Source organism: Diabrotica virgifera, chromosome 7 (genome assembly GCF_917563875.1).
Source record: "Diabrotica virgifera virgifera chromosome 7, PGI_DIABVI_V3a".
NCBI classification, from domain to species: Eukaryota; Metazoa; Arthropoda; class Insecta; order Coleoptera; family Chrysomelidae; genus Diabrotica; species Diabrotica virgifera.
Window position 1 is genome coordinate 132725936 of NC_065449.1, and position 27236 is coordinate 132753171.

General features: G+C 31.8%; 2 protein-coding genes across 4 annotated transcripts in view; one reads left to right on the forward strand and one right to left on the reverse strand.

Annotated features, from left to right (window-relative positions):
* The window catches only part of LOC126888731 (uncharacterized protein K02A2.6-like), a 239308-nt gene that overhangs the window by 7068 nt on the left and 205004 nt on the right, over nucleotides 1-27236 (reverse strand). For all 3 annotated transcript variants that reach the window (XM_050657127.1, XM_050657128.1, XM_050657129.1), the window contains one exon: nucleotides 16104-16218. In XM_050657127.1, the coding sequence (XP_050513084.1) occupies nucleotides 16104-16218 (115 nt within the window). The remainder of the gene's footprint in view (nucleotides 1-16103; nucleotides 16219-27236) is intronic.
* On the forward strand, nucleotides 412-2353 carry LOC126888737 (uncharacterized). Its single transcript, XM_050657137.1, has 2 exons — nucleotides 412-1865; nucleotides 1925-2353. The coding sequence occupies exons 1-2, from the start codon at nucleotides 1595-1597 to the stop codon at nucleotides 2095-2097; spliced, it is 444 nt and encodes a 147-aa protein (XP_050513094.1). The 5' UTR covers nucleotides 412-1594; the 3' UTR covers nucleotides 2098-2353.

Genomic DNA, 27236 nt, shown 5'->3' on the forward strand with positions numbered 1-27236 from the left:
CACTTTTTCCTAAAAAATCGAAAGGTCCTTCTATTAAAAGTTTTTTCAAGTAAGGAATTTATTAGATGTTTAATAATTAATTTTATTCATTTTAAGTTCAATTCTCTCTTAAGGCTGGAAGATGAGTAGGTTTTCTTGAGAGGGGGTTGTAGCTCAATAATCAAAATGCGCGAATTTTAAGAGTTTAATCTTATACTTTATATGCTATACGAATTATATCTGCGGTACAATAAATATTTTAATCTTTCCCAACGTTTTTCGCTTTGTTGAATCAATTAAAGGGTTGTTTGGGGGGTTAAGACAACGATGACAAGACTACGATGATATCTGTTACATGACAAGAAAGCTAATAGAGGAATATAGGAAATGGAGACTAGAGAGCAAAGAGACAAATATATGAATGTCGATGGAACGCAGCAGGACTTGCTACTAGACGGAGGAGAAACAATTAGTAAATGTAACGATTATAAATACCTGGAGCTAAAACCACGAAAATCACGAACACTGGACGGAGCCATTAAAAACGGAATATTCAGGGCAGGAAAGCAATTACGCTTTTAAACTCAGTACTCTAGGACAAGCAGATAAACAATCAAAACAAGAAATAGATCTATAATGCCGTAGTATAAAGCATTATAACGTACAGCTGCACAGTATGGCATATGAAGGAAAAATCAAAACAAATGTTAGAGGTCACCGAAATGGATTTCTGGAAGATCAAGACGAGAACATGTCACCAATGAAAGGATACGAGAAATAATGAAGGTCACACATACAATAAATGAGGAAATCAACTAAATATAAGTAAGATGGTTTGGTCACGTACAAAGAATGGATGAGGATAGAATCCCAAAACAAGTACAAAACTCTCATATATAGCTCGTAATTTATCGCAGTTGTTTTTTAATTTGTGCAAAGTGGGGGGATCAGCCCAATAGGGGTATGACAAATACATACCACAAGAATAAAGAGAACTTATGAATAAAAAACTGATGATGTTTTCTAATAGAATCTTACGAGCTTCCAGGATCTGATTATAATACACATATTTATAAATAGAATAGATGCCTACATTCTTTATAAGTATGGATTTTTCTAGTTGAAGAATTAATGTTTTATCAATAACTTTAAGATTCCAAACTCGTTTTAGGGCAAATGCTGAAGTAATAACATAATTTACTAAAATATCTTTGTTATATTGATTCAAATTTACGGAACCCGAGTTAAATAACAAAAGAATAAACAAAATTTACACCTTACAGACATTAACACGTTAAGCCCCATGTGTACCACACTGGCACACACTCTAGTTTTATCTGGGACCGTGTGTACCTATCAGGCCACAGCGAAGTGTCGTGTTCCTAATGCCGTGGCTCGTCGAGGATCGCATTTGCCGTGCTTTCTTATGTATAAATGTGTGTAAACGGTCTGTGGTAAACAAAATCAGAGGTTGGTCCGTTAAACCACGTGTTCACAAACAGGTTAGGTTATAATTTCTAACATGCTTCAGTCAGTATCGGTTCGAACGTCTAACGAGGCTAACACTATTTTCTCTTCAGTTTTTTGTTAAAAAGTGGAACTAAAAAATAAGATAATGTTCCGTAAAGGACTATCGGAAGACGAACTTCGCAGACTTGCTGAGGAGAGTGACTTTAGTGATAGTAGTATGTCTGAAAGTACGTTTTATGATTCTGATGCCGATCCAGTGTACAATGAAAATGTTACTGATGGTTCTTCAGACTCATACAGTAGTGAATATGAGTCTCGTAGAAAAAAAGCTAAAATTTGCAAACAAACACAAAATTGCAAAGAATTTACTGCAGGTTCTAGTTCTAACCAAAAGGAGGCTGATACAAGAAGGATAGGTAAATTATTTAAGAATGCACAAATTCGGTTTGTACTTTACTTTTTTTTTGCTTTGTAGAAAAAGCTGAATCTGCAAACGTTAGCCTGGAAGCTGTTATTGACGATGTATCAAGAAATAAAATAACTGCAGGTCCTAGTTGTATCCAAAAGGAGGCTGATACAAGAAGGATAGGTAAGTTATTTAGGAATGCACAAATTCTGTTTGTAGTTTACTTTTTTTTTGCTTTGTAGAAAAAGCTGAATCTGCAAACGTTAGCCTGGAAGCTGTTATTGACGATGTTGTATCAAGAAATAAAATAACATGGAGCGATGTGCCAAATCCAGATGATCTCAATAAGTTCGAACTATCATTTACTTCAGGAATAAATCAGGAAGAACTCGCAAAACTTACAGACCACAAACCAATAGATTTCTACCTACTGTTTATCGACCGTCAAGTGCAAGATTTGTTGGTTACTGAAACTAATAAATACGCCGAACAAACCATAATCGCTGGTATTGTAAATGAGCCAATAACGAAACATTCGCTTATGAGTAACTGGAGACCAATTGACAGAAAAGAATTGCTTCGATTTTTGGCTCTCATTATTTGGATGGGGTTAGACAGAAAACCGAAACTCAGAAATTATTGGAGTAACAATTTACTTTACAAAAATGAAGTTTCTAAAATGTGTGAAATAAGTAGAAGTCGATTTGAAATATTATTACACTTCTTTCACATTTCAGATAACGAGAGCTGCCCACCTGGAAACAGACTCTACAAAATTTCTCCTCTTGTACAAATACTAAATGAAAAGTTTCAGAAAATGTGTACTCCTAGAGAATCGTTATGTATTGACGAAACTATGGTGCCATTTCGTGGTAGACTTAGTTTTTTGCAATACATTCCTGGAAAAAGACACAAATATGGAGTCAAATTGTTTAAACTTTGCGTAGCAGATGGATATACGTACGCCGTTAAAGTGTACGGTGGAAAAGAGATGCAACCATCTGAAAAGTCGTTAGCATCCAGAGTGGTGATGGAACTTATGCAACCGCTTCTAGATACAGGCAGAAGTTTATATACTGGTAATTTTTATACGAGTGTTGACTTGGCTCATGATTTAAATAATAGGAAAACCCATTTAGTCGGAACATTACGTTTCAATAGGAAACATAATCCCAAAGCGGTAGTCAATGCAAAATTAAAAAGAGGTGACATGAAGTATCTACAGAGTAATACAAAAGTTGTTATCGGAAAATGGAAAGATAAACGGGACGTTTTGTTTTTAACGACCAAGGATATTCCTTTGATGATAGATGTTCAAACAAAACGTGGACCTGTTCCCAAACCATCGACCATTGTTGACTATAATTCTGCAAAATCTTTTATCAATGTGTCGGATCAAAAGGCTGCATATAATTCCCCTGTTCGACGAAGTATGAAGTGGTATCGTAAATTGGCTGTGGAATTACTAACAAATACCGCACTTGTGAACTCTTTAGTTCTCTACAAATCTGTTACTGGCAAACATCTCTCAATTACTGAGTTCCGTGAACAGATTGTTCAAAGTCTTTTAATGCCTCAAACAACTTCTGAAAACTCTTTAACAACTTCTGAAAACTCTTTAACAACTCTGCATACGTTGGACGAGAAAGAGAAAAGGGGAAGGTGTTCAGCATGTTACAAGAACTTTTCGAACCGTGAAGGAAGAGCATCAGCGATGAAGAATGCCAAAAGGGTATACACTTTTTGTCCGGCATGTGCCGTTAATACCGCATATATGTGTGTTAAGTGTTTTGTGAATATTCATACATGTTCTTTGAAAAAATAAATTGTTTTTGTATTTTTAAACTTAAAATATCTTAGGGAGAAGGTATTTGATTATCTTCCTGGTGTGAGCCAATATGGCACACATGGTCCACATTAAAACAAATTACAAAAATAATTATAAATAGACCGTGTGTACCCTGTTGGTACATGCTGTTTTTTTACTTAAAAAATGTATTTTGTTTTTATTTTAGAATAGAAATAAATAGTTATACACATTCTTATTTCAAAATTATTAAAAAAATGTTCCGGTCTGACAGAAAAATTATGTCATGATGGTCCGGGTTAACGTGTTAATATTATTTTAGAAATCGACTTTTTCATCAACGAAAGTAGGTACATAACGCAATTAAACTAAAACAAAATATACCTATAACATTTTAAAAACAGAGATAATAATATATTTATAATAATTATTATCAGATTCACCACAAGTATTCATTTCATTTAAATGTTAAAAACCACAAAACAAAACCAAATTAAAGCAAAGGTATAACATCAAAAATAAAACTTAAACAAACGCATCACTATGAACAAACAGGTGATTTCATGACGTCACAGTTCTTTTAAAATTTTGCCATGGCGAGACAAACTTCTAAATCTGGCAACACAGGTTGGTTAATCTATTAAATGCATTTTGTAACAAAAATATACTCAGGAAGACCGAAACCTGTTAGAAATGGTTAATGTAATTATACACGTGGAAGATTCAAACATTGCACAACGTAAGGAGGAGAGAAAAATAGTAGATTAAAAAAATAATAAAAAAAAATTATTTATATTTTTCCACACTGCATATCATAAAGGTGTTTCAAGCGATATACTCAAATCGAAAAGTACATATACTCACTCCTTCTGGGAGACGACTTATAGCTGCTTTTCGAAAGGAGGAGTTAAACATACTGGGGTGTATATATATATATATATATATATATATATATATATATATATATATATATATATATATATTTTTACCAATGTTTCTTGGGTTTAGGTTCATAAAAAAAGCTTGTCTAGGATGTTATGACCATATTTATTGATATATTATCCGACGTTTCGGCAGGAAATCCATGCCTTTTTCAAGGATTGACATGCAATCGTAAATTTAGTTTTGAAACAAGTACACAAATAGACGTCACAATTAAAACAATGTTAAAATGTTAAAGCATAGGAACGGACCCACTAAGTCATTGCGTTAAGAGAGTAATGAACTGTGAAATGAGAGTAATGGACAGTTCATTACTCTCTTAACGCAATGACTTAGTGGGTCCGTTCCTATGCTTTAACATTTTAACATTGTTTTAATTGTGACGTCTATTTGTGTACTTGTTTCAAAACTAAATTTACGATTGCATGTCAATCCTTGAAAAAGGCATGGATTTCCTGCCGAAACGTCGGATAATATATCAATAAATATGGTCATAACATCCTAGACAAGCTTTTTTTATGAACCTAAACCCAAGAAACATTGGTAAAAAAATATATCAAGGTTCAAGAATTAAACTCAAACTATATATATATATATATACATATATATATATATATATATATATATATATATATATATATATATATATATATATATATATATATACAGGGTGTTTCTAAATAAGTGCGACAAACTTTAAGGGTAATTCTGCATGAAAAAATAATGACCGTTTGCTTGATAAATCTATGTCCGCAAATGCTTCGTTTCCGAGATACGGCATGTTGAATTTTTTCTTACAAACTGACGATTTATTTATTGCTCTAAAACCGGTTGAGATATACAAATGAGATTTGGTAGGTTTTATGAGGTAGTTATTGCGCATTTTTTTACATACAACTAAAAATTTTATATTCACCATTGGCGTGCATTCTGTTACTATGACCGGGTAATATTACCCGTATGCACGCCAATAGTGAATATCAAAGTCTTAATTGTATGTCAAAAAATGCGCAATAACTACCTCAAAAACCTATTAAATTTTATTTGCATATCTCAACCGGTTTTAGAGCAATAAATAAATCGTCAGTTTGTAAGCCAAAATTCAACATACCGTATCTCGGAAACGAAGCATTTGCGAACATAACTTTATCAAGCAAACTATCATTATTTTTTCATTCTGAATTACCCCTTAAAGTTTGTCGCACTTATTTAGAAACACCCTGTATATATATTGATGCACGTTAAGTAGTGACTTCCGGTATACAGAAGAGGCTGTCCGACTTCCACCTTTTCTACTAGGAATTATTTTTTTAAAATTGTGTATTTGGTAAAAGGGGGGCTTATAAAATGGGTCTACCTATTGAGGGGAAAGGATTTACCAAAATAAATTTTGTATATATATACGTATATACCGAAGCGTACAGCATACGTTATGGCTTCCATATATAGGGTAGTTCAAGGCGCGTTGTCACTTCCAGCGGTGTTGTCATATTTTGGAAGTCACAACGACTCGTCTGCTAGATTTACCTCCTATTTTGAGCGTAATGTGTGATCTTTTGAAACTTTTACTGTGAGGACAGTTGTCTGTGTTTTAAAGTTGTCTATTTAAATTAAAATATTGATATTCTTTTGATTATACAGGTTTACAAAAAAATACATTTCGGACTATTTGACGAAACCATATGACTAGGGGGTTTTTGGGGTCGCTGGTTACGAATCCGGGGTTCGCTAACCTCTATCACGTCAGGTAAAGGTTATTTCAAGGACAAATCAAGATAAATCGACAGTCGCTCTGAAAAAGTATATTAGGAGGTTTTTGGGGTCGCGTATAACGAATCCAGGATCCGCTTACCTCTATCACGTCTAGCTGAAGGTCATTTCGAGGTCAAATCAAGATAAATCAACACAATCGCTGTGAAAAAGTATATTAGGGTGTTTTTGGGGTCCCTGATCACAAAACTGGGGCCCGTTGAGCTCAACCACGTCAGGTAAAGGCCATTTCAAGGTCAAATCAATTTTGTTAACTCCTCCTGATTTGCACTTGAAATGACCTTTACATGACGTGGTAGAGCTCAACGGACCGCAGTTTTCATGATCAGCGACCCCAAAACTCCCTATACTTTCAGAGCGATTGTGTCAATTTATGTTGATTTGACATTAAAATGACGTTGAACTAGACGAGATAGAGGTCAGCGGACTCCGGATTCGTCTTCAGCGACCCCAAGAACCCCCTAATATACTTTTTCAGAGCGACTGTCGATTTATCTTGATTTGACCTTGAAATGACCTTTACCTGACGCGATAGAGGTGAGCAGACCCCGGATTTGTGATCAGCCACTCCAAAAACCCCCTTGTCATATGGTTTCGTCAAATTGTCCGAAATTTAGTTTTTTTTTTGTAAACCTGTGTTATTTATGATAATATGATTGATATTTATTTTACAAAAATACTAATATATTATTATTGCTGTAAAATGGATTTATTGGAATTAATTAAAAAAGTGTTAATAGTAAGTCATTTATTTATGAAAATTATATCAAAAATGTTAATAAATAAATTTGAACTTATAGAAAATTTTAATATTTTAGATTTTATTACAGGCACCGTCCTTTTAATTTTTGATGTACCAATAATAATATGTAATAAAAAATTAAATGGCTAAACACTCCAGGTGGGGATTAGCCGCTAAAAAGCTATCTAGATCCATCTTTTTCGAGCAGATTTTTCCCAATCTGCTACTCGATACTATTGACTATGCTTCTCCATTTCTTTCTATCCTCTTTCTTTTTCTGCTAGTCTCTAATTCCTGCCCTATATAAATCTTCCTTTAATTCCTGTAACCATTTATTCTAGTTCCTCCGCGTCTCCTTCTAACTCCGGGTCTCTATTGTAAAATTGAGTTTATAGTTGTTGCGCTACCTGCTCTCCATATATGCCCCAACAATCCAACTCTGTGCCCAAATCTGAAAATCTGGAATAATATCTACCCGGGTCGAAACATTTTTTTTTAATATATGAAAATAGTTATTTATGAAACGGAGCGAGTGCTATACATCGCGTAAGTTCGCAAAAAGTACTTCACGCACAATTTCATAAAATATTTTATCTACGATAAACAAATAAAAATACTGTAACTCTTCGTCACTGGAATTCATTTCTATTCTACAATTTTTAGAACTTTGACATATAAAAATTCTAATTTCTTTCAAACCACAAAACTGTCAAATTTTTTTTTTGTAATTTATTGCTCATTATGTCATCACCTCTCTTGTGCTCTGCACAAGAGATCTAAGGTTAGAGCTAAGAATAACGTTGGCTAGGTCCTACGTTTTCTCGACTCTGTTTTACGGAATGGAAGCTTGGACCTTGAATGCGGCATCAATGAAAAAACTGGAATCATTCGAGATGTGGGTATATAGAAGAATTCTAAAAATATCATGGGCAGAACACGTCACAAACAAAGAGGTTCTGAGAAAGGTGAATAAAGAAATTGAAGTCTTAAATACAATTAAAACCAGAAAATTGGAATATCTCGGACATATTACACGTGGAGAGAGATACAACTTGCTCCAACTCATTATGCAGGGAAAGATTCAAGGAAAAAGAAGCATAGGGAGACGCAGAATATCGTGGTTGCGCAACCTGAGAGAATGGTACGGATGTACATCAAACGAACTTTTCAGAGCAGCCGTCTCCAAGGTCCGAATAGCTATGATGATTGCCGACCTCCGTCGCGGAGATGGCACTTGAAGAAGAAGAAGATGTCATCACCATGAAACGCGAAAGTTAAGAAAGAATATTTGATTATATGAAAGTGTGTTAAAAACAGAGAGAAAAAGTAAATCCCATTTAAAATACATTGTTACTTCATGCTTACTTTAAAGCACTGCTATCTATAATGACAGTTTTCACAAACTAAAAATTTATATATAATATGACATAGAGTAGATAAAAGTCATTTATTAATTATTAATTGATTATAGTCAGAAGAAAATTAGATCATGCACCCCTTGTTTTTTATAATTGTTAACATACTAAATTACATATCCAATAATTATTGTTATCCATTAAATAGATCGATGCAGATCGGCCTTATATCGGATTCTCTTCTATTAGTCCGTTCGCTGACGGTAAAATATTGCAAAACCCATAAATTTTAAAAAACCACTTAAGATTGACATGAAATTTGGCATACACATAGGTAACATATCAAAGAAGAAAATTGATATTGTGCCGATGTTTTCTTTTGCCATGGGGGTGACTTTCACCTCGTCTAGGGATGAAAAAATATACGTTTAAAATAAGTCCGGAAATGGATTAACTGACTAATTCTAAGGAACTATTGTTCTTTTTTGTTCATTTTTCAACAAAAAAAAAAAACACATTTTAACGGTTTTTTTTGCAATTAACTCAAAAAGTAAGTATTTTATCGAAAAAAACATTCTTAAGAAAAATACAGCCCATAAAAAAATGGTGTACTTATGTATGAGATCCCTAGACCCAGTAAAAGAAGAGTTGTAACTAATGACAAATAGGTTCATACACGTCAAATTTCAAATTGAATATTCCAACGTGAAGTGTCAAAAACTAAAGCACTTTTTGGGGAACACTCATTACAACTTTTTTGTAATGTTTAAAAAAAGGTTAAAAAGTTTTTAGCATTAAATTAAGGAAGTTAGCAAATAAAATTTATCGTCACCACTTCACAAGTTGATTTACTCGTGTATGTATTGTTTATAAATATGATCTGTAAGCTTCATTGGTTCAAAGTGCTTATTTTTGAAGGGGATGTAATTGAAAGGGATTGAACTAGTCACTAACCAACTGTGTATGCCAATTTTGAACAGCCATATCTTAACCAATATTTGTCTCAAAGAAAAAAACATAATCCTAAATATTCAGAAAAGCAAAACCTACATTTTTTACACTTTGTAATTTTTGGTAGCACTAATAAATTTTATGTCATTTTGAAAAAAAAAGCGTCTCTTTCAAAATTTAAACAATTTTACTTTAAAACCCAATTTTTTCAAAAATTAGCCCTTTACTTAGCCCGAATTAAGGGGTGATTTTCGGAGTTTTTTAAGAAAAATAGGACCTACTTTATTTTGAAAGTATCTTTCTTAATTTTAACGCTAGAAATTTTTAAGAAAACATAAAGATTTTTTTAAAACTTTAAAAAGTTGTAATAAGTTTTCTCAGAACAGTGTATCATTTTTTAGTTGCTATCATTTTTTGGTTATTTCACGTGAAATTATTCATTTTTAAATTTGACGAATATGAACCTGTTTCCTGTTTTACATTAGCTACAAAGCTACAACTTTGCTTCTACTGATTCTAAAAAGTTATACGTACATCAATTTTGTTACTTTATAAGCTATATTTTTAATGTTTTTCCCGATAACATACCTACTTACTTTTTGAGTTATTGGCAAAAAACCGTATAAAAGTGTTTTTTGTTGAAAAATTTACATATCGACTAGCCAATAACTCAAAAAGTATTAACTTAGTGAAAAATTCTATATAACAGAAGTTGCTTAGAATTAGTGTGTTTATCCATTTCCGAACTTATTTTGAACGTATATTTTTCCCCTCGGATTAGAGGAGAAACTCAACCCCCAGGGCAAAGTTTTCTTTTCACTTTTTTCTTTTACATGGGTCCTATGTGTAAGCTAAATTTCACGTCAATCCGTTCTTTAAAATTTGGAGCAAAAACCGTTAATGAACTATACTATCTCCGTAAGATCGTAAAAAACAAATCAGAATATTTTTCCTATCGACTAAGATACAACCTGGAATACCTACTTTCAATACACCAATAATAATTATTATTATTGCGTTTTTTATAAATGCATAAAAGCATAATATTTTAGTGCATATTTCAATTCAACTGTTTTTTTGCATAATTTAAGGTTTTTTAAGTGCATGTTTCCCGATCTCTATTAATTTAATGTATTTCTCCACGAGTTTACAGCAAAAATCTTGATAATTATGTTTGTTTTGACTGTTTTGTTTGTATAATTATTGTTTTATCATACAGTCAAAGTCTCCCTTCAATCCCAAACATTTTTAAAAGAAAATACAATTTTTATTGGATATGTTCAATCAAGCAGACATTCCGTTAACATTTTTAGTCACAACATAATATCAATGTTAAAGTATTATTAGAGCAACGCGTTATGGTGTCACATTTCTTTTAATGACCGACACACAAAATATTTTAATGACCGATCCCACACTAAGAACCAGATTTTTATTACCTACTGCTGATAAGGTAAAGAGTTATCAAATATCATTCGTTGTCATCTCTGTGTTAATTTGAAATAATAAAATATAAATATTGTAGTTTTGTATTCTAAAATATTTGGAAAAAATACCTATGTATTTTTTTTTTCATTTAGGTACACATCATTTTAAGGGATTGTCCGGAAGAGTACAGGCTCAATATATCGGCAAATGAATTTTGTTTTAAATACCGTCCGTATAGAGGAGGTGCTCGTTGGGGATAGGCGCAAAATCTTGGTCCAGTGCTAATTAAATGCATTAATTTTTTTCGAATTCTGAGAAAACTAATAAGTATTTTTGAAAAATTTAAACGCAGAATGGAAGCTTACATTATTACCGAGGGCACAAAGTCCCTGAAAACTTATATAATGTTTATTTTAATAACTTATATACTTAATATATGTTTATTTTAATAAAGATAATGGGATGAAAAAACAAGAGAAAAGTTAGTGTGATTTTTAATTTCGAATATTTCATTCAAAAGAAACATTTTGTTTATTCTAAGGGACTTTCGGTCCTCCGTAATAATGTTATCTTTCATTCTGGGTGTATGTTTTAAAAAATATTTATTAGCTTTCTCAGGATTCGAAAAAAATAAATGTATTTAAATAGCATTGGACAGAGATTTTGCGCCTACCCCCTTAAGAGAGAGTTTACTGTATTTTATATTATTGCTAGAATTTATTCCTTTAAACTTTTTATCGCTCTTGATTCATTTTATCGTGTATTTAATTACATTCAATTGTAATTGTACATTCAATTTTTTTGTATATTTTTACACGTTTTATTACTTTCGAAATAACAATACCTATAAAATCTATTTTTCAGCCTACTTGGGTCCAAAAAAATACACAATTTTCGGAAATTTCGTTAAATGAGAACATTTACCTACATTTCTTGTATTTATGAGGAAACAGTAGCGATTAACAGGTAGCGAAAACGCGTTCCAAGATTGCGGCTGTAATCTTGAATATTTTTTCGAGATATTTGGCACACGTATTCGTAATATAATAAAGAATGGCGGTACAGACCCCAATTTGAAAAATATATTAATATGTGGAAATTACTCTGTAATTAAATACAATATTAAAAAAAAGAGCCTGTACCGCAATTAAGAAGAACAAGAAAATAAACTTTTTTTATCCGATGCCTAGATTTTGTGTCATTTTGGAACTACTAAAATTTTTTATTCCATTAGTAGTTCCAAAATGACACAAGATCTAGGCATCGGATAAAAAAGTTTATTTAAAAAAGTGTATTTTTTTCTTCTTAATGGCGGTACGGGCTCGTTTTTTTAATATTGTATGTAATTATAGAGTAATTTCCAGATACTAACATATTTCCCAAATTGGGCTCTGTACCGCCATTCTTTATTATATTACGAATACGTGTGCCAAATACGTCGAAAAAATATTCAAAATTACAGCCGCAATCTTGGAACGCGTTTTGGCTACCTGTTGATCGCTACTGTATCACCTTAAGCTTTTAATAAGATTTTTAAAATTAATTTAGATTATTTAATAGATATACTCACCGGCACGAAAAACGGGCACCCCAAAAAATGGGTCATTTTGATGGCTCGTATCTTCTAAACCTATTGTCCGATTTAAGTATTTTTTAAATATATTATAGCCTTATTCTTTAACAATATCGCTGTAATAATATTATTTCTAGACATGTAAGTTATCATTATATACCGAATACCAGGCGTACCAATCAAACTGGGGTTTTTTCTCAATTTCCACAACAGCCTGTGGAATATTTTAGTCTTTATACAATATTGAAATTAAAACCCAGCTATAGCCCCAGGTTTTCTTAACATTCTGTTTTTTTATTCATTCGCTTATGTTGGATAATAAAAAAGTTAGTTACTTTAACAACTAGCCATGTTCTTTATCGATACATGGTGTTTCTAAATAAATGCGACAAACTTTAAGGGGTAATTCTGCATGAAAAAATAATGATTGCAAAAATAAAAGTCTTTTGCCAAACAATCATTATTTTTTCATGCAGAATTGCCCCTTAAAGTCAGTCGCACTTATTTAGAAACACCCTGTATTGATAAAGAACATGGCCAGTTGTTAAAGTCCATAACTTTTTTATTATCCAACGTAAGCGAATAAATAAAAAAAAAACAGAATGTTAAGAAAACCTGGGGCTATAGTTGGGTTTTAATTTCAATATTTTATAAAGGCTAGAATATTCCACAGGGTGTTGTGAAAATTGAGAAAAAAACCCAGTTTGATGGGGTACACTTGGTATACAATAAAATTTACATGCCTATCAACAATATTATTATAGCGATATTGTTAAAGAATAAGGCTATAACATATTAAAAAATTACTTAAATCGGACAACAGGTTTAGGAGATACGAGACATCAAAAATTGCCAATTTTTTGGTTGCCCGTTTTTCGTGCCGGTGAGTGTAGATTGAATTAGAAGTTCATTGTAAAAAAGGAAGTAAACAAAAACACGACAAAAATGAATTTCTATAAATAAATAGGTAAGTAAATATTATAGACTAAAATAAGTACAGATAATATATATTTATAGAGATATAATTAGCTTCATTTAAGGCTAACTTTAAAAGTAAAGCAGATTTAAAAGAAAGCTATTATTAATGTTAACACAAAAGTATGAAATTATTCATGTTTCATACACAAAATACTAAGTACGATTAGGACCGCGAATCTACAACAGATAAATGTCTGGAAACCGTTACACAGGGTTGCCAAAAAACGGAAGTCACACCGAGCGGTGTGGTATACGGAAGACGCTACGCGTTGTGTACATAACCTGTATAGTAGCACGGGAGCGACACTAGCGCTGGTGATATACCGTCGAACTAAAATCTGATCTTATGAGTATGTTAGATACGATATGACTTCCAGCGAAATTTTTAATATAAGCCTTCTGATACCATCTAGTAGCCAAATTCGTAAAAGTATAGGCAAAACGTTGTGACTTCCGAAATCGGAAGTCATAACGGTATATATGAAGTAACAACGTATTACGAAAATCTACTTTGGAAGTCACATGGATACATGTATCAATATATATATATATATATATATATATATATATATATATATATATATATATATATATATATATATATATATAAAAAGAATAATTTTGGGGAATGCAGTCAATGTGTTTTGGGCTGATTAGAAGTGAAACACTTTGAACTTTTGTCGAGTTTTCGGACAATTTATTTCCTTTATCAAGACAATCTAAAAATACAAATGTTTAAATTTAGATGAAAACTAGAAAAATAAAAACTTACTGCTCGTGGTTTACAAAATAACTAACATAATTATAAAAAACATAAAAATTCTTTCTAAAAAATATAAATTGTAAACGTAAATTAATTTTGAAATATGTCAAAAAGACATTAATCAAATGTAGTTAGACTACTTTAATAACTCGATAGATTGGGAAAGAAGTTAGTTAACAGTGTATAAAATAATGATATAAAGATGTAAGTAAATTTGAAGTTATAATTATTAGTAAAAAAAAACTGATAGTAATGTAAAACAAGTTGATTTAGAATGTTATAAATATTTTTCTTTTGATACTATTTAGTGAAATTTTAAAAATTAATAAGACCAAATTGTTTATAAAATGCATAAATTAGTAATATCAGATCTCAAAATTAAAGTCAAAGTTAGTAAAAATTACAGTCAAAGTTAGTTAGTCAAAGCCAAAATGTTATTATAAATAATGCTTAGATTATTGATATCAGATCTCTTATTAATATAATTTGATTTTTTTATCCAAACCATTTCTTTAAATTCTCTTTTACGTAAATTTACTTCTCTTTCCAAAATTGTTGCTTCTTGAAAAATGAAAACATGATCCTCATTAATAACATGCTCTGCCAATGCACAAGAAGGGATATTTCTCTTGATATCACTTTTATGAGACGTTAGAGAGTTAAATTATGGAGAGTTCTAATGTTATTTACTCCATACCTTGTAGTACTTGTGGTAAATGTTACATCGGACAGACTTCACGTAACCTATCTCTTAGACTAACGTCTCATAAAAGTGATATCAAGAGAAATATCCCTTCTTGTGCATTGGCAGAGCATGTTATTAATGAGGATCATGTTTTCATTTTTCAAGAAGCAACAATTTTGGAAAGAGAAGTAAATTTACGTAAAAGAGAATTTAAAGAAATGGTTTGGATAAAAAAATCAAATTGTATTAATAAGAGATCTGATATCAATAATCTAAGCATTATTTATAATAACATTTTGGCTTTGACTAACTAACTTTGACTGTAATTTTTACTAACTTTGACTTTAATTTTGAGATCTGATATTACTAATTTATGCATTTTATAAACAATTTGGTCTTATTAATTTTTAAAATTTCACTAAATAGTATCAAAAGAAAAATATTTATAACATTCTAAATCAACTTGTTTTACATTACTATCAGTTTTTTTTTTACTAATAATTATAACTTCAAATTTACTTACATCTTTATATCATTATTTTATACACTGTTAACTAACTTCTTTCCCAATCTATCGAGTTATTAAAGTAGTCTAACTATATTTGATTAATGTCTTTTTGACATATTTCAAAATTAATTTACGTTTACAATTTATATTTTTTAGAAAGAATTTTTATGTTTTTTATAATTATGTTAGTTATTTTGTAAACCACGAGCAGTAAGTTTTTATTTTTCTAGTTTTCATCTAAATTTAAACATTTGTATTTTTAGATTGTCTTGATAAAGGAAATAAATTGTCCGAAAGCTCGACAAAAGTTCAAAGTGTTTCACTTCTAATCAGCCCAAAACACATTGACTGCATTCCCCAAAATTATTCTTTTTGTATTATTAACAGTCACTACATATTAATAATTATATATATATATATATATATATATATATATATATATATATATATATATATATATATATATATATATATTGCAAGGTATGCGACCGTTAATTTAAATTTAAAGGTATTCAGCTAGTGAATTCAGAGGTTGAATCGGTCAATTCAATATATCAATGAAGTAGTTGACTTCTTTATTTAATTGCCAACTAAATTGACCGATTCAACCTCTGAATTCACTAGCTGAGTACCTTTATATATATATATATATATATATATATATCTCCAGCAGTGGACGCAAAGGGCTGGGTGATGATGATGATATATAATATAAAAATATAATTATACAAAACACTAATATTTACCATCACATTTAGCTCGGGTCCATAAATCTACATTATTTTCATATAAAATCGATACTACTCGTAATCTATCGAAATTGATTAAATGATCCAAACAGGAAGTGCCATTATTCATTACCTAAAAAATGAGAAATGATGAATCACTTTTATTACATTGAATTACATTATAACTTTTGAATAGTTATAGGTAGGTATGTATTAGGCTGTTTAGACGCTGCAATAAGTTGCTGTGATTTATCGCGATGTGATTGACCACAACAAGTTGAAGAGGGGAGCATTGTGTACATTTTAGACCCTTCAATGAATTATACCTAACTAGTTTTCATCCTAAACAAATAGATGCTGTTACTTTCTTCATAACAAAAACATAAAGGTTGGGTATGTTATACAGGGTATTTACAAAGTTATAACTAATTTTATATGAAAATCGTAACAATTTCAACTCACTGTATAGATAAAAATAAGCACAACGGCAATGGTTTATTGATGCCATATTTTAGAATGTCCCTTAGAATGAATAAAAAGTTTCTTTTGAATAAGATATTTGAAATTAAAAATCACACTAAATTTTCTCTTAATTTTTGACCCCTGTAACTTATTAAAATAAACATTATAGAAGTTTTCAGGGACTTTCGGCCCTCGGTAATAACGTAATCTTTTATACTACGTTTAAATTTTTCAAAAATACTTATTAGTTTTCTCAGGTTTCGGCAAAAATGAATCCCATTTAAATAGCTTTGAAGCCGAAAGTACGTACCGAAAGTTCGTACCCATCCCCTTAATGGTAACCATTTAATTTGATAGGTAAATAAATTCTAATTCGGTATTATTTTCTCATATTGATGCAATCCAACTCAAATTTCGATAAATCGCGGTACCGTTTAGACACGACGATAAATTAAAACAACTCGATCATCACAACAAATTGATTCAATCCGATACCAACTTCAACCCGATTCCAACTTTGATAAATCGCTGGATGCACCGTTTACACACAACGATAAGTTGCAACAGCTCGATTGATATGGATAATTGGAGTTGGAAGGTCAGATAATAGAACAAGTAATGGAGTTTAAATACCTAGACATCACACTATCTAGCTACGGAAGGTTCAAAACAGAAGTGGAAGGTCAAGTTAATAGAGCAAACAGAGCCGCAGGTTGCCTGAATGACACAATATGGAGAAATAAAAATATCGGAAAAGATATGAAAGGCAGAATTTACAAAACAGTCATCAGAACAATAATGACATACGCGGCAGAAACACGACCAGACACAGAGAGGACAAAAAGATTGCTCGAAACAGCGGAGATGAAAACCCTTCGAAAAATCGATGGTGAGACTCTATGGGACAGAGCTAGAAGTGCAAATATACGACAGAAGACAGGGTAAGAAACAGAAGAATAGAATGGAATGACCACATAAGCCGAATGACAACAGAGTAGTCAGGACAGCGAGAGACGGTTTCCCAATAGGCAGACGATTAGTGGTAAGACCATGAAAACGATGGAACGACAACTTACTAGAGGCACATTGAAAAAACAGACAGTCATGTCTATACAAAAAGAAGAAGAAGAAGAAGAATATTTTATGAAAATTTTGTTAATAAATAAAAAAATGGCATCAATAATCCATTGCTTTTATGCTTATTTTTATTTATACAATGAGTTAACTTGTTACAATTTTCATATAAAATTGATTATAACTTTGTAAAATACCCTATATAACATAACAATCCTTTATACATTTGTAATGGCGAAGTTAAGAAGATTTTGAATATAAAATAAAATACAGGGTGTTCCAAAAAAAATTAAGTTTGGTCTGCCACTATGTTATCGAACACCCTCTGTAACATTCTAATTAATTTTGAAATGTGAATCTCAAAGTTGGCTACAATTTTTGTTATTAACTTTTATTGCTATCTATTACTATAACGGATCTACGTAGCTTTACCTCACTAATCAATCACCCTGTATATTTAATTGGATGTGTAAATAAATTCTAATTCGGTAAGATTCTCCTAAATTGATGCAACCCAACTCCAATGATAAATCGCTGTACCGTTTAGACACGACGATTAAAACAACTCGATCCTTGTGATAAGTTGATTCAATCCGATACCAATTTCAACCCAACTCCAACTTTGATAAGTCGTGCGATGCACCGTTTACACACAATGATAAGTTGCAACAACTCGATTGATATTGATAAGTTGTTTGATTTATCGCTGTGTCTAAACGCCGCTTAAGTAGTAGATTTTTATGAGTATAATAAACTGCCCAAATAATAAAGTTTACCAATGACAATAAAGAATTCTTTCAATGAAATTTTTGTGTAGTATGCTGAGTAAATTATATCCGAATAATCGCGGTACCTGATATGTATAGAGATTTGTAAAAATTCACACCGAATTCAAACTTACAACCCCTGCGACTTACAACGAGTTTTTGACAAAATTTGTTTATTTTATGTGAAGCACCAACTAATATAGACTATTATAGCCATATATACACACACACACCCAAACTTATATGGAATCATCTGATATTTCTTATTATTTCGTGCGAATTTAAAAAAACAAACACACGAAGTCAAACAATATTTATTTTAAAGCAATTTAATAACAAATACATAACAATTAAATAAAACAATAAAGTATTTAACAAACAAATTGAAACTACTTGTTTTAAAGTCAATAGCATAAAAAATTTCAATGTAAAGCGAAATTTTAAATTATTTTTATTTATTTTTGTTTTGTTTTTTTGTTGGTAGTCAGTGTTATCACCTCTAGTCCTTATGCAAGCTTGTTTGCGTGGGCATTTGTTTCGAGCTTCTGTCATCTGTCACATAATATTAATATATCTACGCCATACGTCTTTGGTTTGTATCATTGTTATATACCAGTAACGTATGACGTAGATATATTAATATTATGTGACACATGACAGAAGCTCGAAACAAATGACTGTGAATGAAAAGCCCTATAACCATGAACCATCACATCAATCACTTATTTTGTATTTGCTGTCTTATTCTATAAATCACAAACGTTTGTTATAGAAAAAGATCATCATCATCATCATCATTGGCTCGACAGCCCTTTCTGGGTCTTGGCCTGTTCCAGGATTCTTCTCCACTATGATCTGTTTCGTGCTTTTTTTCTCCAGTTTTTTATTTTTAAGGTTTTTATATCATTTTTATTTGTTCTAAAATAGAAAAAGATAGCAAATACAAAATAAGTGATTGATGTGATCGTTCATGGGTATAGGGCTTTTCATTCACAGTCATTTGTTTCGAGCTTTTGTCATGTGTCACATAATATTAATATATCTACGACATACGTTATTGGTATATACAATAATACAAACCAAAGACATATGACGTAGATATATTAATATTATGTGACACATGACAGAAGCTCGAAACAAATGACAATCGATGAAAAGCCCTATTCTTTCATTTTTCCAACTGTAGATACCGTTGCTCTTCATTATCTACATCAGAGATCTAAGTTGACATTGTTGCCCAATTACAAAAAATTTTTGAATTCATTTTAAGTCCAATATATCACATAATTATTGCGAAGTAGATTATACAAGAAAACAGATTAATATTGCATGTAAATAAATAAAAACATCAGAAATAGAAAACAAGAATTAAGTTATAATCTTAAGTTAAAGTAAATAATAAAAACAATAAATATAATAAAACAAAATACTTATTTGTTTGTGAAAAAGCTATTTCTTTGTGGCATTTTTGTAATTATTGTAACTATTTTAATGGGGAGATAAGCCACAATTTACTTGAAAAAATAACTTTATTATGGTTTCTACTTCCACATCGGACGTCGTTGTCAAAATATAAAATGTTTTATTATTTTCTTTATTAAATATTATTTAATTTATTATTATTATTTATGCATATTATTACCTGTAAATATTTCTTCTGATTGTTAATTGTAAAGGATAGAAAAATTACCATTTATTTTATTTTCTTTTAGAATCAGCTGAGAGAAGTGGTCTACAAAAAACCAGGAAGGAAATGGAATATGTGGCTATGAAAGGCAAAAGAAAGGTTTACAAAGCAAATGTGACACATTTTTTATAGGAATATCAGTAAATTACATTAAAAAAATGTATGAAAAGATTTTTTACAATAAAAATGTTTATATTTATCAAGGATGTATTATTTGGTATGGCCACATATCGTCAGTGATGTGACAATACCTCCTATCTGTTTTTTTCATGAGATTTGTAAGATAGATTAAAAACTTGTTTGGGTCACCTCCTGTTTTCATATATTTTTTGACTTGTTTTGCAGTAAATTTAACTATCTATTTACTACAAAACAATTCAGAACTTGAACTTACGTATGAAAACAGGAGGTGACCTTAAAAATGTTTTTCGTCTCCTGCAAACCTCATGAAAGAAGATATAGGAGGTATTGTCACATCACTGACGATATATTTCAGAGAATGTCTAAAAAAATATACTGTGAATGTTCAAAGAACGTTCGTAGACATTCATGGAATGTTCCAACAAGACATTTAGTCTAAAAAATATAGTGTGAATGTCCAAAGAACATTCATGGAATGTTCCAACATTCATGGAATGTCCCAACAAGACATTCAGTCTAAAAAATATACTGTGATGTCCAAAGAACATTCGTATACATTCATGGAATGTTCCAACAAGACATTCAGTCTAAAACATATACTGTGAATGTCCAAAGAACATTCGTAGACATTCATGGAATGTTCCAACAGAACATTCTAAGAATATTTAAAATGCTGACACAGCACTTTCCTGGGACTTTCCAGGGACATTCGTGTGCATTTGGGGACATTCCAGGAATGTTTTCAATGTCCTGTGAGTACTTTCTAGGAACATTCCTGGAATGTTTTGTGTTATTAGGGTATAACCCCACATGAGCCATATTTTCGGTTTTGGACGCAAAAGTTAGTTTATTTATTTTCGTTCAATTTGCAACTCAAGCAAATAACCTATACCGTACCGAGCTGTACTATCTGATTGTCTTATCGATTTGTTTATTTTCAATAAAAAGCCTTATTCTTCGCAACAATAACAAGTTTTTTCAAAAGAAATAGATATTGCTTTGAAATACATGGTGATTCCATATAAGTTTGGGTGTGTGTATAATAACTAGTAGATTAGGCAAGGTATGGGCCGCTGTGTGCATCGAGGTGTAACGCCAACATTAAGGATTGAGTGGTCTAGCCATCTTTGTCTGTCACATGCGCAGGATCGCTTGATTAAAAAATTAGCGGGATTCTACTGTATATAAATGGCAATTTATCATTCAACCTATATTATGTATGTTAGATCACTAATCACGTATTTGACTTTAAAAAAAAAAGAACTTTATTTGTTACACATTAAATATTCAAACAATAGTACAAAATAAATTAATTTAAAATGACTACAATAACTGGACTGGTCGAAGTTGCAGCTAAGAGTGGTCCCGGCATCTGAAACTGGCAATTTATAGGTTTGGTATGAAGTGCTGAATCGCTGTTCCCATGAGAATTGGCCAACGGTTCGTACAAAGTTCATCTACTGCGTGCTCAGCGGTTTCTATGGGAATGGGATGATGAAATATGAAGTCGGCGAACTTAAGCTAGTTCAAGGTTAATATTTTCTCATATAACAGCTCCCCTTATTAGTGAAAAGTCAATGCCATTGCTTTGACTTTTACAGAGTAATTGGTGTTTCTGCTTCTTCTTCAGTTTCTTGTTGGACATTGGGTCTTCTTCTGAAGGAAGTAAAGTCTTGAAGTTTTGTCTAATGGAATTTCTGCGTGGTGCTGAAGTTGGAGGCTGATCCTGGGACAAGGAGATTGTCTTTTGGGAATATTTTGGTTCGATATTTACAGCAAAGGTATAAGATAACTAGGATGATAATCAGGGATAAGGTTGATATGGTGAATAAGGGTAAATGTTCCTCGATGAATGATTGGCTCATGATATGGTCCAGTTCTTCTGAATATTGGTCCAATTTGTGCTGTGCAATATTTAAGTCATCTACGTTGATCTTACTGAGTTTTAGTGGTTTCAATTTTGATAGGTGACTCTTTGTCTCAAAATGGTCACAGGATCTGTAGGGTACGTTAACTGGGTGACTTTATACGTAATATTTGTATATTTCTCGATTTGGTCTTTGGCATGAATTCTGGTACTGCCAATGAATGCAATACATTTGGGAATTAATCTTAAGATTGAATTTGTTTTGATTATTTGTGTAGTGACATATTTTCTTGCACATTTGATTGTTACTGGTAATGGATCGGAAATGGTTAGCAATCATAAATTTCGGTCAATTTCTTGTACATTGTAACCTTGTGCCAAGAGCATGGACATCTGGCAAGTTTTTGGCAAGTTGCTGAGAGGTTTCAAAAGCTGGGCTTCGCATATAGCATCGGTGTCTATGGGATACGGAAGAATGTCTGTACACATTCTTTGGTTTTGACTGATTTGTTTGCATTTTTCGGTGTCCATGGGTAAGACATATGAAATTGAATCATCATCTCGCGCTATGTATTTATGAACAGTTGAAAGTATATGATGAAAACCAGTTTGATTATCTAATATTGGTATTGAATATAATTGATACAAGGTGAAGATTTCGGGATCAACTAACGGGATTTCGAGAACGAAAACAATTTTTGAATCAAGCTGATAGGCTTGTAGTTTTATTATGTCAATATACTGAGCTATATTTGACATATAAGTGGGTAGAGGCAATACGTTATTCTGTAATGACTGTGAGATTTCTTTTAATGCGTCCATTAAGTCTATGGGCGAAATAATAGAACTATGTAAAATTTGCAGGCGAGAGAATGTGATAGAATTTAGTATATCATTTAAATAATTTTCTAAAAATACGTAGCTTTCCATTAAGGACTCACATAAATCTAGTATTTGTAATTGTGCTTGGTAAAAGGAGATGTCATTATTAATGTCCAGAAGTGTAGTCTCGATAGTTTTTAAGTCTTGGTTAAAAGTTTCTTCGTCTAATTGCAATTTTTGAATAGTAGTGTTGAAAGTTTTTATAACTGAAGTGGTAACAGATATTTGATTTTTTAAGAGATTTTCAATTTGGGTTTCATCGGAATTTATTTTATTTATACATTTATTAAAGTATTCGCCGTCAGAAGCGTCCAAGTTTCCAGTAATGGATTTCCATATTGTTCCAATACCATTTACTAAACCGCGTTTTACGCGTTTATTATAAGGTACCGTGTCAGAGGTTATTTCTTTATATTTTAAGTTAACGGAGTTTGAGATTTGTTTTAGCAGACTAACATGTGTCTGTACTTCGGCTTGAAAAGCAAGTTTTCTCGGTGTATCCACGTTAATAAATTTTTCTAATAGGTTTTCCAAAATTTTGTCATTGTTGGATATTGTAGTTTTAATAGGCGATAATTCTTTGTAAACAAGTAAAGTCCATTTGTCGTTAGATATTCGTATAGTTCCTTTTTCATGAAAAAATATTCCAATTGTGTTATTAATGGGGGTGAGGAGAATTTGGGATTGGACGATAGAAAGGAGTCCATAGAATCTGTAAAGGAAAATTATTCAAAATAAGGTTTTAGTCTGTCAAAATTTACTTTAGAGGTTTGGTTGGTTTTGGGGTTAAGGATAATTGCGGAATTTGTAAAAAATTCTTGAATTTCGAAAGGTCCCTTAAAAAGATTTTCCGATTTTGATTTAATTTGGGATTCTTTTACGTAAACTTTCTGTCTCTCTGTTTTTGCTCTGGCTACTTTGTAAAAATATTCCATGCGATTATTCAGGTCTCGAATATATTTACTCATTAGTGTTTTTTGATTGTACAGAGTTTCTGGTGGTCGGCCTGCAGTGTGCCCAAATATAAGTTCATATGGTGTAAAACCGTGGGTCTTATTTTTTGTGTTGTTATAGCATATTATTGCATAAGGAAGTATCGTGAAGGGATGATCGTTTGGGTTTTCGGCTTGATTTGCTCTAATAATTTCTGAGAGTGTGGCATGAAATCATTCTACGGATCCATTAGATTGTGGATGGTTAACACTAGAAAATGTTAGTTTGATGTCGTATAATTCGCATAGATCTTTGATTATAGCATTCTCGAATTCTCGACCGCAGTCGCAATGAATTCTTAGTGGTGTTCCATAGTGTTGAAAGAAGAGTAAAAGTGTCTTGGCTACTGTTACTGCTCTTTTGTCTTCTAAAGCAGCGGTTCTCAATCTTTTTGTGTCATGTACCACCAAATACTTTTTATTATTTTTGGTACCACTTAACTGAAATACATATCTAACTAGGTGATCTCATTAACTATAATATTGGTGCTGATTTTGGCTGTTTTTGCTTTTTGTGTACCACCTCAAAAAAATGAAATGTACCCCCAGTGGTACATGTACCACAGATTGAGAACCGCTGTTCTAAAGGATAGGCTTGTGTGAATTTTGTCAGTTCGTCACGAATAGTTAATGCATAATTTCTAGTGGGATATTCGAATATGTCCATATTGATTCTTTCGAATGGTGTTTTTGGAGTTTCTGTTATGACTAGTGGTCCACTTAAGTTTTTCCTACAAATTTTAACTTTTTGGCAAATTTCACATGCTTTTACAAATTTCTCTACATCTTTTGCTAAATTTTTCTTTTTTTTTTTGTGTAAAAAATCTTTTTTTTGTGTAAATTATTTTTACCACAATGCTAATGATCTAAAATTTGAGGGATTTCGTCTTGGCTGGCTGTTTTAATTATATTTTGACAGATTCCTTAATTTTAATTCTTTGTCGGCAAAAATATAAGAAAATATCTCTAGAATAGGTAGTTCGAGATTATTTTCGACACAATATATTTTTGATTCATCGAATTGATCTTTATTTGCAAAAAGTACAAGAAACAGGTGTGATATTACTCGTTCGAGATCAAAAGGTAATGGTATAATAAAATATTTTCGATCTTTTACTGTTTTGCTGTGTACAATATTAATTCTTCTGTTACTATATTCCATGTTTTCTTCGAATATGTCATTCATTATTTTCTCGTGAAGTTCTTCAAGTTTATTTTGCCAGAAAAAGGTAACAATATTTTTGTTAGATTTGTCTAATAAGTCCGTATTCGATATTTCAACTTTAGAATAATCGATTATCGACTTAGTTCTATAAAGTTCGATAAACTTGTCAAGTTCTTCGGACATTTTTTCTATATCTTCTTCATCGTTGTCTTCCTCGTTTTCTTGTGTGTCCGTGTCGTCTTCATTCGATGCATGTAATGTGATTTTCGATTGAAAGTTTGCACAATCCTTAAAATGGTTAATCTTGATCCTTGAGAGGGCATCAGCGTTTCTGTTTATTTTTCCTGCACGATGTTCTATTTTATAATTGTATTCTTCGAGTTTTAGGCGCCAACGCGCTAATCGGCTTCCGGGATCTTTTATCGAGAAAAGCCATGTAAGGGGACGATGATCGGTAATAAGAGTGAATTTACGGCCAAAAAGATATGGTCTAAAATGTTTGACTGCCCATACGATAGCTAGTAATTCTCTCTCTATGGTTGAATATTTTGTTTCTGCACCGCATAATGTCCTGGAGGCATAAGCTATGGGTAAATCTTTTCCTACAGGGCCTTGTGATAGAACGGCTCCAATCGCGAATGCACTGGCATAAGTTGTTAGTAAAAATGGTTCCTCAAATTAAAATATTCTTGAGTTCGTTAAATGCTTCTTTGCATTCAGAATTAAAAATAAAAGGTACGTCTTTCTGGAGTAGTTTTGTAAGTGGTTTAGAAATTTTGGCAAAATTTAGAATAAATCTTCTGTAGTAACCGGCTAAGCCTAAGAATGATTTTATTTCCTTGGTGTTCTTTGGTTCCGGGAAGTTTTTGATGCAAGATATTTTAGCTGGATTTGTTTTTACTCCATTTTCTGTTACAAGGTGGCCCAAATATGCCACTTCTTTTCTTAAAAATTTGCATTTGTCTGTCTGTATCTTTAAATTTGCTTTTCGTAACCTTTTAAAAACTTCTGTTAATAGTGACATATGATCATGGATAGTGGGTGAGTAGATAATTATGTCATCCATGTATACTAGGCATCTTTCGTTTTGTATTCCCAAGAGGATGTTGTCCATTACTCTTTGGAAAGTAGATGGAGCATTCATTAGTCTGAATGGCATGCGGACAAATTCGTAATGTCCATTTTCGACGGAAAAGGCCGTTTTCTGGATGTCTTGTGGCTCGATTTCAATCTGGTGAAATCCAGACGCTAAATCTAGTGTTGTGAAGTATTGGCATCTTCCTAATTGGTCTAATAGTTCTGATATTTGTGGTAGAGAATAACGGTCTTGTACTGTCAGTTCGTTAAGCTTGCGATAATCAATAACAATTCGCCATTTTTGTTTTCCTGACGCATCTAATTTCTTCGGTATGACCCAGACTGGACTGGATGATCAATTATTAGTTGTTCTTTAATTATTCGTGTTCTATCTACTACGGGTTCTTCAAAATCATTTCCGTTGTAGGATAAGATTGTCTCAGAATTCTTGAAAGGTTCGATTGAAATGTCTGAAAATTCGATCGTCTTCGGCATAGCATTACCGTTTAGGACGGAAGTTAAGAATTCTCCATTTTCGTCTACATGGACTAATGCATGAGGTAATCTAACTTTTTCTATTTCTTGAGCTGATAATATGGCATCTGTATTTGATAAGTTACATTTTAGTCTGCATATTTGTTCGGTCCGGCTGTCAATGGTAATTCTGTTTTTTCCTTTTATTCGTTTTCTCTCCGGTCTTTCAAGATTTTTGTCTTGATCTTGGGTTTTTACGATAGTGTATTTTTCATTCATATGGTTTTGGTATTTTAAATTCGATTCTTGTTTAGAATCTGATTTAGTAATTTTTATCTTAGGTTCGTTTTGTCTTGTTTCTGTAGGGTGTGTCGGTGATTTGTCTTCAGGAGGTGTGTTTGTATCGTGTCCTACTTTGTGAAGGGTGAGAGTTTTAAAATTTGTATGCAACTGTCGGGATTTGAGATCTATTACGCATTCATAATGATCTAGAAAGTATAGGCCTATTATGCCATCGAAATCAATGTCTAAATTGAAAATAGATGCTTTGTGAGGATTCTCGT

What these genes read in the sequence shown, in the direction of transcription:
- LOC126888737 (XM_050657137.1), top strand. Translation starts at nt 1,595, where the DNA reads ATGTTCCGTAAAGGACTATCGGAAGACGAACTTCGCAGACTTGCTGAG. An exon ending in GGCTGATACAAGAAGGATAG is followed by an intron (nt 1,866 to 1,924) that starts GTAAATTATTTA and finishes TTTGCTTTGTAG; the next exon opens with AAAAAGCTGAATCTGCAAAC.